The following is a 20,030-nucleotide window of genomic DNA, read 5'->3' on the forward strand; positions in this document are numbered from 1 at the left end:
AATGGAGGCAAAGAAGTGGGATCACTGAAATCTTCTTGAAGGAAAAGGTAGACGTTGAAAGTGTGTAGGTTATGAAGATGCATATGGAAAAAAGAAAATGTTTCTGTTGGGGGGAGAATGTAAGCAAAGTAATAGAAAGTAAAAGCAGACCTGGAATACGTCCAAGTTAGCCTGTCCAGCACAAAGGGTGTACAGTGAGGAGGGAGAGACATAAGATTGTATAAACAGAGCGGGATTAGACTAAGGAAGGCCTTGAAAATGAGGCAGAAGATTTAGTTTTTGCAGATTAAAAAGAAAATGTTTCCAGTCAATGAAACAAACCAAAACTAAAATATTAAAGTCCAAATTTTAAAATCCATGTATAATCTGCACACATAAAATTCTGAGGTTTATTTCAGAGACAAATAAAGAATACAACAATAGTTTTGATGTGTGGTAAAGAAAAGATATTAATGCTTCTTTAAAGAAATTCAATAAAATTCTCTGCTGTGTGAGCAGGAGTTTTAAGCTTAATAAACTAGAGTGACTTCAAATATTAAAACCGTAATCCATTGGATGAATGCTACTGGTCTTAAGAGAAGCATGTTGTAACCTTTGTTCTAAAAACAGTTCTTATTCTCATGATCAAGCTTTAAAATAAGGGTTGTTTTGCTATCTGGTCCATATACATGATCATGTACTTGCAAAAATGCTCTAAAACGAGGGAGGCAAATGAGTCAAGTCATTTTAATGATCACATACTTCCTTTGGAAAATTATGTTGCAATTTGAGACCCAGAAGCATAATTTATTAATTTCTGCCTCTTTAACTTTCTACTCAATTTCTAACCTATTCACAAAGCCAGTGAAGATGGAGAAAAAGGACATTAATGAGAAAGAAGAGGCCTCTTTAGATTTGTAAGACTTTTGGATGTCTCATTGGCTCATATTTTTGTTCATATAATCTCCTCAGGAGAAAGTTTTCATTAAAAATAAGTTTCTGTCACAAAGTGGTTTCTGTCACTCTCTTTCTGCTATAGTCAGTATATCTCACATGGAGTTATTGTCCAACATGCCTCACAAAATATAAATTTTTTTCATGTGTATTTGCCCTCCCAGAATATTTAACAATAGATATAAACATGTTTCCTTGCCTTTCAAAAGTGACTGAGAGCCAATGCTAAGTTGATTTTCATGAAATCTTATTTTAAGAAATAACTCTTATGAGAAATGTTTCATCAGTTGAGCCTTAAAGCATAGACTGTTAGGAACCTTTTGATTCTGTTCCTGACTTTTTTATTATCTTGCAACAGAAATTTGGCAACCTTTGTATTCCCTGTTAATGAGTTTCCTGAGTGTTTCCATGAAATAGATGAAAATAATCAACTAATAATCCATAGTAAATGTTTACTAAGGGACTATCCAGAGTTATTAGTTGGGTATTGATTGTAAAATGTGAATTACTTTTGAAAATCATGACAATTAATGTATTCACTGTCTGAAACATACTGTTTAAAATACTGTGAATTTAGTAACTTGGGTTTGGGGACTGGATTGTTCACTCTTTTCATCAGTGATTTTGATGACAGACTTCAGAATAAGTTTATTAGTTGTGGAATGATGCTAAATGAGGCAGTGGTGTTAACCTCTGTATGACGCACATGCAAGGTGGCATTTACTGACCAATGAATAAAAAATAAAATAGTTCAGGAGGAACAAACGAATGGCTCAGCACTAATGAGAGTAAACCAAGACCTGCTCTTATCATGGCCCATTTCTCAAGTTAACTTTGGTTTTCAGGAACTCTTATTAAGAATTGAAAAAAGATCCTATCACACTGATAGAATGAAATAGCAGGGATATAAACTATATCAATATAGTATTACTGGAATGGAGTGAATGGAAAATATGATATGGTATGTAAACAAAGAATAATGGTTTCCCTCTACCTGCCATTAGTCATATTTATCTAGTAAGATATGGCCCCTTTTTAACACCCACATGTTAAGACAGATATGTGAAAACTTGAGAGTGTCACAACTTGGCGTGATTCTGGGTTAGAATATAGCAGTTGAGGGTGTAGGGTGGTGAAGAATCAGGGTGTGAATTTTAAAAAAGTCAGTGTTGTTTTGACTGGGAAAGAAGCCTAAATCTACTAAACTGCCTTTAAATAAGGCAGTTTGGTGTAAGAGGAAGGATGTTCTGCCACACTTCATCTTCTAAGAGAAAGTAAACAAAAGAAATTAGTGTAAATTGCTACCAGAGACTTAGATTGAGCAAAGAACTCAATGGAATTGGTTGCTTTTTAAACTCCAGGATATACTACTACCATAGGGTAGGGATTTTTTTTCTCTTTCTCACTAATTAGCTTTTTAAAATGGGATTTATTCATTTTGCTTGTATAAGCACTTTTTCTTTTTCCTAAAAGGGTCTTTTGGCTGAAGTGTATTTGTAAAAGAATTGAGAGATTGATTGTGTCTGTCTCTTATCATTTTATTACATTTCTTGCTGTTCTTGTACTTCAAAGCATTCATTCAGCAAAATATATATTGGGCATGGACCTTATGTTAGCACATGTTTTTATAATGGTAGGAAACAGAAATCCAGAGTATTATTGTTATTGAAAAACAACTCATAATTTCTTGCCTAAGCTCTGTTTTTGATGATTTATATGGAATTTTATATAAACAAAATACTTCCAACCTAGAATAATATAATAACATATCTGTTGTTGCTTGATTATCAGCTTTGCGGTTCCCCTTAGAGAATTTGTGATTTGTAAGTTCAAAAAACATCATTTTGGGTCAAATAATACACATAAGGGCTGCTTTCCAAACATTTGGCAATAAATTTTGACCTCCTGGTTAATGTTAGGTGGCTTAATGTAAGATGTTGTCATGGTAACAATTACTCAGAAATACAAACAAACATGCAGAACAGACGAATAAGATTTGGCTTTCTAATATATTTTTCTTGCTTTAAAAATACTCCAGTTAGGGTGAGAAAGGATACCTTTTCTTTGAATACCTTTTTAACATTTTTTAAGACTTCCCACTTAAAAATGTTTTCTCATCATATTAAAACTTAAAATTTTACTACAGCTTTGTCTTATAATTAACATCTTACAAATTCTTTTTAGAGCAAAAAAGTGAGTTTGCCCAGAATAATTTACTTTAATCCATTTTAGCTTATGCTTTATCTGTTTTAACCTATAAAACCTATTTTAAATTATACTTGATTGTTTTACTCTTTTAACTGTTTCAGACTTCACATCAACTTGTGTGAGTAACAGATGCAGTTGATGTTATCAGAGAGATATGTGTCAACTCTTTTGAATATTCTTTTAATAGAAAACATGTATAATTTTCAAAGCAATTACATAAAGACATTTTTAGTAGGTTTCTACCTCTGCATGCAAACAGTGTCCTTGAGACTTTATATTGAATTAATCATTTACTGAGCTTTTCAACTGGAAAAGTAAAACACGTTTAGAAATAACTAAGTAGTAGCTCCTTGTCTTCTCATAATTAAGTGATCTGGGAAAGAACTAGCACATTTTTTTTATGAGACCTTACTTTGCACCCCAATAATAAAATTCGACTGATAGTAATAGTCAGTGCTAAGACTGTATTTAGTTTTGGGTGCTATTATTTTGTATTTTGGCCAGATGACCAGAAATTCCCCAGTCCTCTGGAGACCACAGCAACCACTCCCCTGTGGTTTCTGAAGAAGGAATAATGGCAAAGGAAAGCAAAATAGCACCTCATTATTTGCTGAGGATTTGGCCCCAAACCCTAGTTCATAGAACTGTAGCTCGCTGGGCAGTCCAGCTATTTGGAGTGGCCACTTCTGGGGTGGTGAGGCCTTAAAGCTAAAAACCAAATGAAGCCTCCTGTATCCCAGCATCTCTACCCATAATTTTGCATCTTATCACCCCAATCACATGGAAGGATCAAGTGCAGGTGATGTATTTGGGTTTGTTGAAAATAAGCTTTAATCTTGAAGATGTCAAGGTGTGGGGGAGATATAAAGCAAGGGAAGGGGCACACCCATGCAGGCTGGGCTTCTGTTCAACCATTTGCAAGGGTGGCCCTGTCCCCTTTTCCAGAAGAAAAAGCTTTCTTATGAAAGTGGAGCAAGATGGTAAGGAAACAGTCTTAAAGGATACATTCTCCTCAGGGCTGAAGACTTGGTATCCGCATAGCAGTGAAAATGGATGAGCCGTGTGTCAGAGTTGTCTTACTTTTGTTTCAAAGACATGTATCCCTATGTTAGGCTAAGGGCATATGTAGCTCTTTGTCTTGCAATAGAGCTCTTAGCACAGCTGCAAACCTATTGTTTTAACCAAGTTTACAATGTAAGCTCAGTGATAGACCCAGTTTCAGTGATAGGCCACTTTTTGTCCATCCAAAGAAGTAATCTAGTAAATTTAGTTTTGTACAAATATGTATTAAATATTTGACTGAAACTTAACTAGATTCATCTTTCAAAAATATAGCCTTTTTGGGTGACAAGCGTACAGAAACACTCCTCGACAAAGCAAATATCATCTCAAAATTTTTTTAAAAGCAGGAAATGAAATACCAAAAGCATTTCAGAAAAAATAGGAGAAAGTTAATATCTTAAAGAGAATAACAATATTCTGGCATATTCAATAGACAAAAGATATGTAACTTTCATGTCACCAAGCACTGCCCCAAAATTTTATGACTTCCTGAAATTTATAGGATACAGTTCAAATTCTTGAGCCTTGGAATTTAAAATCTCTTATATCAAACTCTAGTTTACTTTGCTAACTATTGCTGACTAAGTTGCAGGTCTCCAGTCAAACTGGTCTCTTTACTGCCCCTTAACAGGGATTTTCCCTATAGGATTTCATCTCATGAAATTCACGGCACCCCTGCAAAGTACATCTAAAATCTCACAGCTTTTAAGAAGGCATCCCTTCTTCTTCTCTACTTAGATAGTATACATTGTGTGTAAACCTTCAGCATATATGTTATAATGTTTTTTTTAATATTAATTTTATGTGTCTAGGTCTCATCTTGACCGGCATTTTTCAGTTGCTCAAAAGCAGGCTCTTATATATATTTGGGGTTCTGCACATTGCCTTGACTATTCACTCCACAAACTTTCCTCAGTACTTTTCATATGTCAGGCACTGTTCTGGGAACTTAGAATATGAAGCAAAATATTTTCACAAGGAAACCTTTCCTGTTTTCACTGGCTGACTTAGAGGATCTACCTTCTGGGACCCCATTACATCCTGTCCTTACTACCATCTTATTGTCGTCATGATGTTTTGTCTGATTTGTGAGCACCCTAAAGAAAGGCACTTGGTCCTTTGTCATTCTATCCCTGGTACTCAGAGTAACCCATGGAGTAATGCTTCATACATGTGTGAAGAATGAGATGAACACTCAGAAATTGCAGCTGCAGTTTGTAATTAATTGGTGGGATCATTATTACTGAGGCCTTCACTTCAACAGGTCATTAACTTTCAAGCAAACTCCCTGAGAGTCACATTCTTTTGATTTTTTTTGTTTGTTTTTTTATTTTGGCTCTTTCTTCTCCACTGAAAACTTTGCATCATCACTAATGTGCCTCATAATGTAGCCATCACAACAAAGTTATATGGATGCATCCACTCTCATAGTGACCACTTAGATCTAGAATCTACAACTCTACATATATACAAGGTCTGTGAATTCCGGGACTGTATACCACCTACTCTGTAGTCTCTAGCAGCAAGTGTCGGATCAGCATTGCATTTGCATTTCCTGATGGCTGGGAATGCAATGTGCATTTTGATCCATTTTTGGATCAAGTTTTGGCATAATAAGCAGGGTGCCTAGAACAAAGTATATACTTAGTGATGTTTGTGGGATTAATAATTTGAGTAATCGCAATTCTCTGCACCCAGCATCATTTTTCTCCCCTAACATTTAAATCTCAGAGCTGATTAAAAAAAAAGAATTTTGTGGTTCTTAATTTCCTTCTACTCTCTCTACGTTTATGCTTTAGAATTCTGAAATAGCTAAAAGTGGGAGCTCTGGAGCTAAAATGGAGTACCAAGACTCATGACATTCAAAGGTTCATTTTCTGCTCTATTCAAAGGCCAAAGGATTGAATTCTTATTAATTTTAAGCTGAAAATAGCACATTGCTTACTAACAAAGGAAATTTCATAATTCTTTGGCAAAAATTGGAGTCTTCACTCTCCTTGAAACATAAAGGCACATAGCTTACCTTCAAACTTTATCAAAGTCAGAGTACTGAATTTTTAATTCCAGCTATAGTTACTTAGCTTACATAGCTCCAAAACATCTCATAAGAAACTTAAGAGAAACCCTTACATTTTTAGACTTGTCTTGATAACTCACATTACCACAGTAGTTTTTTTTTTCCCCAAGTGCAATTTCCTGCAACGTGGAGATTAATTCCTGATGCTTTGAGGGTTTGGGTTCTTCAGATAAAAAACTACAAAGGGAAAACATGAACAGACCATCTCCGGGTGTAATTATACTCTTTCAATTTAATGGACGTTATACTGTTCCTCAAAATCAGCCCAGGTTTGCTCTATTGCAGAATAAAATAAACATAACCTTATGATTTTACCCACCTATATTATAAATCACTTGTAATGGGTACTAGGTGAATACTTTTTGAATGAATGAATGACTTCTGAGATGAGGTTTTCAATGTAGTCTCCCTATGGTTTTTTTCGGTCTTTTCTTGAAAGGTTACCTATACCATGATGAACAAGTAAGACACATGCCATCTAGTTATTCTTTATGGTCCATCCCTTCTTCCTTTATGTGTTAACAGAGAAGGGAAGGAAACTCACGTACTTCAATAAAAGGTTTGGTGGTCACGGTGGGACAGATGCGTTAAACAGGACTGAGCATACAGTTGTTCTATTATCAAGACAATTGCCTGATTAAGAACAGCTCTCTGGAAAAACTCCAAGTATGTGTCTGGAGTACCACGGGGTGCTGGAGTGATTAGAATTGCTCATGAGCAACCCAAAGCCTTGGCTTTTCTCCACAAAGCAGTTGAAGTATATGGGATCCCTGAGAGACATGACTAAGTTGAAACTATTCTCTTCCTGTTCTAGCCTTCATTGGCTCGTTGGAAGTATTAAATGCACAGCAGATCTGTGCATAAGAAACCCTAATGCAGACATTGAGTTTGCATTGTGTTGCTGGTCAGCTGCACGTGAAGACTGCCCCTCTCATTCTTATTACTTATAGAGACCTGCACTGATGAGTACTTGAAAACACTGCTGAGGGGAGTAGTAGGCAGGTCAGGAGAGGCCTGCTACACCATGAGGATCACCTCCCTGGCCAGGGATTGAACTTGTGCTGACGTGGTTGTAGCTAGCTTCACAGTGCTGCACTTTTAACTAATTGGGCCACCAGGGAGGGTCCTCAAAACATTTGTTTTAATATAAGTTTACTTATTTATGCATAGAAGAACTGGGATGAGGGTGCGACGGGTGGGGGTGGGGGTGATGGTGGATAAGAAGTTTCACCAGAGACCAAGTGGGGAACAAAACAGGCAGATCTATTGAAATATACTACTGAGAGGAGCAGCAGAAAATGAACCTTTAAATGCCATGAGTCTTGATACTCCATTTTAGTTCCATAGCTCCCATTTTTAGCTATTTCAGAATTTTAAAGCATAAACATAGGGAAAATAGAAAGTCTGTTGTGCCATATGGGTTAGCTCCCTAGCTGGGGATCGAACTCAAGCCATAGAGGTGCTAGACCTGAGACTTAACCCTGAATCACCAGAAAGGCCCTTAGGAACATCTTAAAATCAGGTATAGTTTAGCAAGATCTGCAAACTGAATTGCAATAATCACAGGAAGATGAACCTACAAAGAAGGGATTTACCCTATGGCTCTAATAGATAAATCCTGGCTTGTGCTCTGAGATGGACACAGTTCTTTTGTGTTTGAAATTTTAAAGTTCTGAGATAACAGATGATGTAAGTGACTGATAAAATATCAGGGAAATGGAAATAATAGTAATCTTGTGTGCATTATCATTTTTTCTTTTAAATAACTGTCCATGTAGTGCAGGTTTTACATAACTGGTAAGGCTTTACCATAGCATGTCTCCTTGGTTACCTCTACCCTGCAATTCCTGTTATAAGACAGGCCCCCCACCTGGTTTCTGTATTTTGTCCAGGGTGAAATTCCATATCCAGTGGCATTTCCTTTACTCCAAATACTTTGAAGGAAGAGTCTTTTCCAATTCTCCATCAATCTGAATGGACTGAGGTTAAGCAATGTCAGTTTGAATGGGTCAGATACCCTTTTAATTTGCTCCTAGGTACTCAAAGTCCTATCTTCCTGGCTACATTTCTTTACTTCTCAAAAGAAAAATATTCATTGTGTTATTTTCATGAAACAATGAAGAATTATGTAATCTTTTTATTCTCTCATCTGGGCTGTAGGTCTTGGGAAAAACAGTTTTTGTCTAAGGGTGTTTCATCCTCACATGGTTGAGCTATTTGCTGACTTTATGGCTTGTAAGCTTTCTCAGTGTGACCACTAATGGCAGTGAGACTTGACCAAGCTGTCCTTTAAAACATTCTGGTTAACTTGAGTCTTGGGGACACAGTTTGAACGGGAATATATCTAACTTAAAATTGGGGCTAAGAAGAAACCTTAGAAAAATCTTCTTGTATTTAGAGAAAATATCACAGATGGTCTGACTTAGAAAGAGTGTACTTGCAGATATGGACATGGGTTTGTATTGTCCCATTTATTGGCTGGGTGAGAGTTGTCTAGTTTTACTTGATAAGAGCATCCATTTCAACTGTGCAATGGTTTGTTGTGATATTTAAATGAAATGCCCAAGATTTTATATTTTTTCTCTTTGGAAGACATTTGACTCTCAGCTTTAAAAGCATCAGAGAACTGAGAGCAAAAATTACAATAAAATGTTGGGTTTTGCAGTAATTAAGAAATTTCTTTACATCCCTGTTTATAATTTAGTTGCATTCTGTCCTTCCCCCAAGTATTTTAGGAAACAGATTTGGAAAGAGCTAGAAATCTATGCATTGCAAAACAAATTAGTTTCTACATAAATGTTTTCAGAGGGGAAGGATTAGACAGTAGAAGAGTAGAAAATGAAGAGAAACTACACTTCTCAGCTCTGTTCTATGTTTGTTTTAGGTTCATATATTTGCAGCATTTGATATATGTTAAATGCAGTGTGTTTTATGTCCTCACAATAGCCATTTTGAGAGATGGTGACATTAATCTCATTTGAACTCATGATGAAGAAATGTGCATGAGCGATCATGTACCATCATGTCTCACAACAAAGAAAGGATAAAGAACACAGGTGGTTCTGGACTTAAGCTTTTAATGACTCACTGGGAGGGTAATGGTGAGAGCAGAGTGCTGACTGTGGGCTAGGTTGCCACTTTCTGGCTGTGAGATCTGTAGCCTTAATCTCTCTGTGCCTGCTCAGTTTCATATCTACAAAGTGTGAATGAACATCGGATTAAGTGAACCAATATAGGTGATATTCATAACAGTCCCTGGAATACAGTAAGAATTTGAATGTTAAATGACACTGTTATTGTTATAATTATTTTTAAGTGATGATCACTTTGTGGTGATCAGTTAAAGATTTATGAATGACACACCACCATGTGATGTGTTTATTAGTTTATTTTATTTATTTTTTTTTTTGGCTGAAACAGCCAGGCAGCCCCTGAGCCTGTGTTCTCTGTATCTGACCTGTTCTTGTTCTGCCATCTACCCTAACATGAATTCTCGGGGTCCATGTTCCAAGAAGGTTAGTACATTGTATTGTTTTGTAAACTGATCATAAAGAAGCAAAATTAAAATCTGTTTCTATAGATTATGCTTTGTCTTCATTTTAGGCTGCATTAAAATGGGGGGGAGTGTGGAATCTAACCAAGGACTTTTTGTTTTCATTATCCAAGGGTTTAAATTCTGTTCATCAGTGAATTCACAACATCTTTCTATATCCTGGTCTGGCATTTCTGTTCCTTTTCAGCATGTGAGAAACAGAGATTGATCAGTTTTGTGGCTTAAAAAAAGAAAAACAACAAAACAGCAATTGCTCTAAAGAGTGCTCCAAAGGATACTGTGAGGAACAACACTTAACTTTAAGCAGAGAAGAGTTTGTGACTGGGGTGACTTAGCTGTTGATATTGATTATTTCTTTCCATATTTATTCTCTATTATCTTTTTTATTCAAGTTCAGCTATTTTAAATTTCTGGGGACACATATACAATCCACTGAGTTTTTGCATCATTATGATCCTGCCAGTGAGCAACTTATTATATTTTATTAAAACATAGAAGATAATGTTGTATGATAAAAACATATGAGTATAACATACAAATGAGGCTGCCTGTGGCAAAATTAACTTTTGGGGGAGGTAGAATTCTTCTGTAGAAGGTAGAACAATAGATTGAAATTGCATTTGGGGGGAATTCTTGTTAAATCTGTCATTCTGCCTTGAAATTGATTGAGTAGAGAAGTTGTGCATGACCTGCCACTGTTCTGTAAGTCCTCAATACCAGCTTCTCTTGGTGGTAAGTGAGGAGATATAAACATACTTTGGAAATGTGCTGATTTTAACCTTAGACACAAGAGTTAGGCTGATGATAATATTGAACAGCGTTTGTCAAATTGATGTAGTTAATAGTCATCTTGAGCTGTGATGGTTTCTGTGTTCAGATGTTAGATAAAAATAAATTGCACAGTGCAATAACAAACAAACAAAAAATCCTCTAACAGTTCTTGAGAATTTAGCCTATCCATTGTAGAGGAGGCTATGAAGAGGGGATGTGGGTTGTGTTACAGACACGAGAAATGAGTGTAGTGCCCTAGGGGCATGAAAGAATGATGTGTTCAGGGAGCTTTACATTTGTTTGGTGCCTGATGGATAAGAGGTGCTTGCTGTTTATGAGTGAAGGTATTTATGAAGGCATAAACTGGGTGCCTTGAGAAAAATGGAGGGGAAAATGTGTGGAATGTAAAGAGGAGTAGAATGGGAGCCTGTCAGTGCTATGTTCTTCTGGTAAGTGGTTCATAGCTGGAGTACTGCTGCGGCACAGTGAGGAAGACCATGTCCTTCACATGTGACCTTCAAGACACTGCTTTTTCATCTATGTTTCATCAGTGAATACATGCTATCCTGCTGACATCTGTCAGCCTTATGCTGAGTTGTGGATTGTGGGAGGCAGTACAGTGGAGGATGCATCTATACACATAAAGATGTGACAACATCTATAGGTGTGGAGAGTTCTTGAATGGAATGAACAAGGATACAATGTAATCAGATTTTTCGAGACATTGTCTTAGGGGAGGGTGGAGAATGAATTTGAAATGAGAAAAATTGGAAAAAGGGCATTTAAAAAATCAATGCTTTTTCTGTGAATGATGATGGATGCTGGAACTAAGCACTGACAGAGAGAAGGCAAGGAAGAGGATGTTAAAGTGGTAGAACTGACAAACTTTTGAGTGAGCAGTTGGGTAGGGGAGTGAGAGAGAGGAGTCAGGGATGATTCCAAGTTTGTTGTTCCAGTAAGTGGTGGGCGGCAGGAGAAGGTGCAGAATATTGGTTCAAACTTCCATCAGTTTGAAATATATTGAGATACACAAACATATATATACACAAATATATGAGCCCCTGATGAAGATGTCCAATCGAAAATAATGACATGGCCTCAAAAGAGAGCTTTTAATCTTGAGCTAACCAAGAAAAGTCTTATTTCAAGAATTAGGTCCAGGGCAAATTAAAAAGGCTAGATTTCAATCTACAGCTAGATTTACTTGTGATTATAAATATTCAAGTTTAAAATTAATAGTTAAAATAATTCTTAACATTCATGTTTGCCTTTTGAATGTTTAATACTCATTATTTTTGCTAGTTCTGCAATTTTATACTTATAAAATAACAGAAAACATATTTATTCTTAAGTGGAGATGTCTTCAGTTTGTATCTTTCGCATCATATGGTCAGTGCCAAGCTGATACCACCCAATTTAAAGGCCACGTATCTTAAGAAATTAGCATCTTAAACACTGAACTTGAAATTGTGATGAGGCAATAGAGGTGCCATAAATTCATATTGTATATAAGAAAATTAGATCTGTTGATTTTACTGACTAGAAATATTTAAAATGATGCAATTCTTTAGAACATATTTTCACTGGAACTTGAAGAAAGACTATTATGCTTTCAAGTATTAGAAACTGGTTCTTAAAAGTACGGTAGTTGAACCTTAAACAAATTTGATGATTGAGTGTAGAGTGAGTTTTTTTTTTTTCTTTTTCCCAGACTTGGGTCCATCAACTCAGGAAGGAAGCATACATTAGTGGAACATAAGTTTAACTTTTGAATGTAAGGTTTCGAGACCTTTCCTGCTTAACTGTGGTTACATTGTCAAGTGAATATGCTCTGTCTTGAAATAAATGTGTCTGTAAGTGACTGGAGAAGATCTGAGCCAAAAACACTTTTTTCCTTGACGGCATCTGAGACTTGGTCCCTATTTCCTAAATTTTACTGTTTGGTTTAGGAAAGACTGACAAGTTACACCTTAGTGATTTATCTTCCTTGGCTGGCATTTTTGAACAAATATAGTGTTAGAATTGGGATGTTAGACTCAGCATTTCCTCTTACTGTTTTAATATCACTAATTAATTTGCCTTTGTGCAGAGAAAGGTAAACCTTTGTCAAGGAGAAGAGTTGTAGATTATCCTACCCATGTTATAAGAATTGCAGGTAGTAATTTTCATTTGTTTTTTGTTTTTATAAGTAAAGGATATTACTGTTTCAGGTTTATTCTGTAATATCAAAGGCACTTACAGTATGCATTCATTATGAATACTAAGAAGCATTTTCTAAATGAGATATCAAAAATAGAAAACCCTGCACACCTTGGCTCTGTATCTTTCAAGAAGAGTCATTTAAATAGTGAGATCACCCTCAGTTGTGGAAGCTCTGATTTTCTTATCTTACTCCATAAGGAGGACTAATGAATTCTGTTCATAACAGCAATGTATCTTTTTCTTTGCCACATTTTCTCTCCTGAGTGAGATACTCAGTCACCTTCTAAATTGTTGTCATTGTTCACACAGGAGACAGAGTAAAGAATGTAGCTGAATCACTACAAATAAATTCCCACCGTTGGGAAAATAGCAAAAGCACATACACTGACTATGGATTAGTATTATCTTATGTGCAAACAGAAAGCATCTTACCACTGTATGTGTACCTCAGTTTCCTCTTTAAGTTTTAATAATTATAAGTTATAAGAAAACTGCTATAGCAGGGAAATCAGATAGTGACACAATCAGTAACTCAAAAAATCTATTGATAAAGATGTAGTCATGAATGATTACTGAGTAATTGTTAAAGTTACAGGTTATGCCATGGGAAAAATTGAGCACAAATATAAGGTGTGTCCCTATTTTCTGAAGGTCTAACAGTATCATATGGAATGATCCGTCAATAGATCTAACTTCAGTGGCATTAGAAAACTCATTTGAAAGAAAATGACACATAATAAATACAGACACAAGACTGGAAGAAAGGAACCCTCTGAGAGCTAATAGTGAGAATGTATGAAAGGAATAGGGGCTGAGATATGCTTTCTCCCATTTCATTATGAAATTTTTAAACATACGAAAGGTGAAAGAAAATACAGTGATTATCAGTGTACCGTTTACTACTGTTATTGACATTTTAAAGTTGAAAAGAAGAGATGAGAATGGGGGCCAAGGTTAGAAAGAAGAGAGGATGCTTCCTTGGTGTTTTTGCAGGAAGGTGGAAGAAAGGAATGTAGATGGCTCTAGAAGCTGGAGGATAAAGTAGATGTATTCACCCTGGTGCCTCTAAATTGCATGTAGCCTTTCAAACCAATTTCAAACTTCTGATCTCCAGAATTGTAAAATAATAAATGCGTGTTGCTTAAATTGCCATGTTTATGGCAATTTGTTAATAATAAAAAGTCAATATGGTAACTAACAGAATGTGGCTGAAATAAAGATATAACATGTTTGAGGCATTTTGGTTATTTAAAAATGCAGCTTCTAATCTGGTACTTTCTTTTTCCTGATCATTCACTCTGAGAGAAGCCATGAAGATACATAGGCACCTTTGAAGAGGACTAGTTGATAAAGAACTCCAGCCATTTGCCAACAAGAAACAGAGTCCTTATTTATAGCTATATAAGTGAACTTGGAAACATATCCCCAACACACACAGACACACACACACACACACACACACACAAGTTGACCCTTCAGGTGACTCTTGCTCAAAATGTGCAGTTCGACTATGTTCTGTGGGAGACACTGAGCAGAGTCATCTCACCATGCCACTACTGATTCACAGAAGCTATAATATAATTGTTTATTGTTTTCAGCTGCTTAATTTGGGGCCAAATTGTTATGCAGAAAAGGATAACTAAATTGTTATGCAGAAAAGGATAACTAAAAGAGAATTGAAGGGTTGGGTTCAGGAGAAATCATGGAGTTTTGAATGCTTTACCAGCTGATCTCTCAGGTGAAAATCCATGAAAGTTTTTGAATAAATAATCAACTCAGTAGACAGATATTTCTGTTTGAATATATTAGAGACAAGGGAGATTGGAGACAAGAAAGATAGATATGGTAATATTAAAAACAGTAAAATTATATCAATGACAATTTGCTTTAGGGCTATGAATATAGGAAGGAAAAAGAAAGAAAAAGGGATAAGTACAACAGAATTTGGTGACTGAATGTACTGGTAGGGGAGGAAGGAAACTAAAAGAAGATGGAAGATGGGGTGTTTTGAGTTTGAAAGAGATTTGCTATAGTACTGCAAATGGGCTGTTCCCTTAAAAACCAGTTTTTTAAGTTTCTTATGCTTCCTGCAATTGGGTTGGATAAGTGAAAATGCTCAGGTAGAAATTTAGGGTAAAAGGCTTCATTACCTGCTTTGAGGGGACTTGGAAATCTAAGCTAAGTGGGAGGTCAGAATGAGGCAAGAGTGGAGGAAGATACAAAATTACATGTGTTCAGCTAGCTCTAAGTGTTCTTATGGCCAATTCTAAGTGTTCTTATGGCCAACAGGGGATATATGATAGTGATATGGATTTTAAACCAATGAGACAGAAAAAAAGTGAGAGAAATATTTTTCTTGAGTCTTTCTAAGAGATACACAAACCCTCAGCATTGCTCTATGTTAAATACTATAATTATCTTAATAAAGCTTTTTCTTGTTTGTTTGCTTTTTTAATGTACTCATTTAATAAAACAGTCATGGAAGAATAAAAACAATCCAGTTCTAGGTCCAAAACTTTGGTGATAATCCTAAACTTTGAGAGGATGTCCTGAGATCAGTATTTCCTTTGGGAGTCCCTTGCTCTATATTCTGAGAAATTCTGAGACAATAGTATTAATTATATGATGATAGGGGCTTAATCAGTAAATTAGAGAGAAATCACAAGAGATAGGGTGAATAGAGAAACAAGATAGGGCGAGCTAAGAGAGGAGGATAGAGAGACAGAGGGTCATCATTCTGGTTTACAATAACATTAAACTGATGTTGCAGAGATATCAATGAGAAAACTAAGAATAGATTACTATATATGATCATTATTTGCCCATCAGTGATATTTAGGACTTCATTGTCATTGTGATGGTAAGAACCAAAGCCATATTACAGTATGTTAAAGGCAAATGTTCTGGAAAAGAAGCAGAATCTTAAGTTTTTTCCTAGTTCCATCACTTTGTGCCTCAATCCATAAAATAGATGTCCTTCCACTTAAAATATAAGGAGTACTTTGAGCGATGGGTGAGGATATACCATAAATTTAAGACATAAAATGTAATCACTGTGCACTTTGGATGAAATTGGATCTTAAGGATGATTGATGTAAGAGTTGGTTTGTGGAACCTACATTCACATGGTCTCTTCTAATTTTGCACTAATAGAAAGCATCCCCTTGGCTAGACAGAGCTCAGAGTTTTTGTTTATTACCACTAGTGGCTGATGGTCATTATGACCTTTGGTTTATGTGTGATGAGGTGTGATTTGGTCATTGGTATTCTCACAAAGCCTTTCTGACTTGTCCTGTTGGGTCTCAATTTTGACAGCTTGTTATTCCCAGTAGGTTTTAATCAGACAAAGAATTCAAGATGATGTTAGTACTTTCACAGTGTCATTCAAGAAACCAAAATAAAATAACTCACATGAATATGCTCTGAAAAGTTAATTGTATGTTTGATTGTGTTTACCATTATTATTATAATGACTAGAAGTATTACTCTATTAGAATAATATTACTAGAGTAACATTTCAACTACTAAAATAAAGATATCATTGAGCAGAGATATTTTTGCTGTTTTATTTCAGCTTCTATATAACTTACCTGAACTTCTTCAGAAAAATATGTGTACAGGCAATAATTATAAACATATATCTATTTTAATGATGCTAGACTTAATTATATGTATAAAGATTGTTTGTGGCTTTAATTGACTCTAGACTTAATTTCCAGCATAGTTTTGGAATTTTTGGTTCAAAATTTTTTAGAAATACATGTATGAGAAATAGTTTTCTTATATTAGTTCTTAATTGTCCCTAAAATCTTATCAGGAGATGTGATTACCTTTTTACATATAAGGAAAAACTCAGGCTCTAAACAAATAATTCTTTTTTTTTTTTTTGTCCATAGTATATGTTGCAGAGATCTGAATCTAAAGATAGGACACCACAATTAGATATAAACTTAGGAAATGAAAATGAATCTGCTCAAGTAAAATATATTGTATCTGTGAGTAATCTACCACTATCATATACCTCTGAGTCAAATTTGCACTGATTTGGAACAGCCTCGCTACCTGTCACCAGACCTATCTCACCTTATTTTAGCATGAATACATGAAAGTCTGCCACATGGGAATCTCATCTATGTGAACTTGTTACAAATTAGTCTATATTAACTAATTCCAGTTAGTCTTGAGATTGATGACCTAATTTATGGAAAAAATTAAATACGCTATCAGGATAAACTAAGTATTTTGGGGAAGGTTTCGATAGTCATGTGTAGAATACATGATGTTTACTAATGTTTCATGAAGTCTAACATTTGTTTGTACTTCATGGTTTACTGATTGTTTTAAGATTCTTTATCTCATTCAGTTGATCTTCAATATCTCCCTGTACAGTAAATAAGGCTGATTTTATTCATTCCACTTTAAAGGACAGGAAATTGAGGGTAAAGGTAATGTTGTGATTTTTCCGCAGGGCTATCACACCATTTATTTACTACCCAGAAGAATCTTCTTATTTCTCTAATAGTTATATGTTTGTGTGGAGATTTGAAGGGTAAGCCTGCTCATATTCTTCTCATAATATTAACAATGCTAGAACTTTTACCCAGACCACTCTTCTGGGTTATATAGAGGCATGAAAATTTGTCAACTCTAAGTTTGGCCTTTGATGTGTACTTGTGGCAATGTCACAATGTCTGATAGATTTATTTCTTAATCATGTATGCAATGAAATTGCATCAAACATAGTTGTCTAGTTATCAATATTAAAAAAAATAGTTCTTTTAGGGGCCTCTCTGTAGTGTAGGGGTTAAGTCTCAGTGCTATTGCTGAGACACCTGAGTTCGATCCTCAGCCAGGGAGCTAGCTCACATATGGCACAGGAGATCTCTCCTGTCTTGCCTGCTGCTCCCCTCAGGAGTGTATTTCAGTATATCCATCTGTTCAGTTCTCCACGTTGTCTCTGGTAAATCCTCTCACCCTAGAGACTGCTGACCTACACTCCAATTCTTGTATACATAAATAAATGAAAATAAATATTAATAAAATAAAATAAAAATAGTTATTTCGTTGTTCATCTGATTTTACTGAGTTTTACATAGTGCTGCCAGTAGACTCTTGGAGATATAGCATTTCCTGCATCTGGCTCATCATCCAAGTCATGAGGTCCAAACATCAGGACAAGTCATTTTAGTTTCACTTTTCTTACAGTAGTTGCCTTAGTGTTTAGACTGCAGCAACAAAACACTATAGAGTGGGTGGCTTAGCAGCAGGAGTTTTTATTTCTCACAGTTCTAGAAGCTGAAAGTCTAAGCTCAAGGTGAAAGCAGGTCTGCTGTCTGGTGAGGGCTTGCTGGTTCCTAGATGTTCTGTTCTCACTGTGAAAGCATATAAGACTACTCAAAGTACAGTTTAAGACAAAGATGCCTTTTTGTCCATTACTAAAATAAATTTGTTCAGTTGGCAAAGGTGATTTCTAGAACACGAACACAATCTATTGACACTCCCTTCAGAATGATTGAATGAAAATGAGGAACACAAATGCACATCACTTATTATCCATTGTGCCTCTTCATAAATTCTTTATCTTTCTTATGTTTTAAAACAGTTGAATAGTCAAGTTCTCTCTCTTTCACACACACACACACACACACACACACACTCACACACGTTGTTAGTAGGGCAGTTCTCTGAAATATTACACTACTTTCTTTATGTACAATGTCAATGCCACAATATTAAGCAGAAATGAAAAATGTGGCTGTGCTTTCTTTTTTAAAAAACGTGAATGTATTTCTCTATAGAGTTGTTTTGTAGCTGTATTGCTATTAAATAGTGCCCAGCTCCAGGCCTGCAGACTGCTGACACACAATTAATCTCACAAATTTATGAATGCCAAAGCATGGAGCAAAATGAAAACAACTGGGGGAATGTTTAAGGGAAATAATTGGACTGTATCCAGATGTGCATGTGTAAAACATCACCCCTTAACTCCTCCCCCATATCCTGTCTGAAGACAGGACTTTCTTTTTTTTTTTTCCCTCAAAAATAAACTGGGGTTATTTGAAAGAAGTTTTGGTCTCTGACTGAAACCAAATAGGCAAAGCCAGGCTAATCATAATCATTATATTTGTGGTCTCTTTGTTTTTCAATTAACTCGTTGGGTGCTGATGAATCAATCTGCCTTACAACTATTCTTGGTGGTTACTGCCACTCTATTTGAAGATATATAATGTGTAAGTGTTCTCAACATTGAATTTTGGGTTGGCATGAACTGTAACTTTTTGCTATTACAAGTGGGCAACATCAGATCATCTAGGATGCAGGAGGCTATTAAGACAGAAAGTAAAGTCTGGCTAAGGGCAAAAGGAAGGGTGAAAAATTTTATCGCCTTTTTTGCAGTAGTGCAGACTAACCAGAGTAGCTAAGGAGGAAAAAAAATTGTTTCTAAGATGCTTAGATCACTAGTTAACACTTAAAATGGAGATTAATACTGACCTTGCATGTACAAAATCATTTTAGTGACAGCATTGGGATATGGGAAACAACAGGACAGGGAAGCTCAGAACAAGTGTCTTTACATATTGGTTTCCATCTATCATAAATGTTCCAGAGGTGACATTTGTGTCCAGTAAAACACACTTTTTCCTTAATGCCAAAACTAGTTCCTAGAAAACAAGATAGCCAAATCCAACTAAGTTCAGTAAAGGAATTTTCTCCATAGACTTGCTTTTTTCTTACACGGTACAAGAAAAACATTAAAAGATGAAATAAGTTTGTAATGGACTTGCTTAGAGGTCCTCAGGGAAGCAGAGCATTTAATGCCCTGCATGTCTTCTTCCTTCTCTGGGCCTGCACAGTAATGACTAACCCTCACAATTCCAAGTGTCAAATCTAGGTTTCTGTTTTTATTCAGGGAAGTCCAAAGTAAAGACAAGTAGGCTTGATCTTATATTTCATGTTAGGAGGGATTAAGGACTCCAATGTTCATTGTTTCTACAGTTGGTGGTAGATTTCTATCATAACATTTCAGGACTAGATCACAATCAACACTTCAGTTAGAGGATAAGTTTCAATTAGTGGTAAGCTTCCAATGGTGTAGGTAATTATTCAGTTTGAAGCCTTATTCTAATTTTAATATCATAATTACAGGAAATAATTTCCATAAAAAGGAAATAATCCATTTCCCAGCTCCTTTACCAAAGATAACTGACGGGTGAAGACATTGCT

The 20,030-nt window shown here is 35.7% G+C and overlaps 1 protein-coding gene across 5 annotated transcripts in view; it reads left to right on the top strand.

The window, feature by feature from the left end:
* The window catches only part of DNM3 (dynamin 3), a 484,254-nt gene that overhangs the window by 269,796 nt on the left and 194,428 nt on the right, over positions 1–20,030 (top strand). The window contains exon 15 of one of the 5 annotated variants that reach the window (XM_012728990.1): positions 17,275–17,355. The exons of the other annotated variants lie outside the window; for them this stretch is intronic. Within the exon in view, the coding sequence (XP_012584444.1) occupies positions 17,275–17,325 (51 nt within the window). The 3' untranslated portion in view covers positions 17,326–17,355. The remainder of the gene's footprint in view (positions 1–17,274; positions 17,356–20,030) is intronic. 5 annotated transcript variants of the gene reach the window in all.

Source organism: Condylura cristata, unplaced genomic scaffold (genome assembly GCF_000260355.1).
Source record: "Condylura cristata isolate star-nosed mole 26May11 unplaced genomic scaffold, ConCri1.0 scaffold00024, whole genome shotgun sequence".
NCBI lineage: Eukaryota > Metazoa > Chordata > Mammalia > Eulipotyphla > Talpidae > Condylura > Condylura cristata.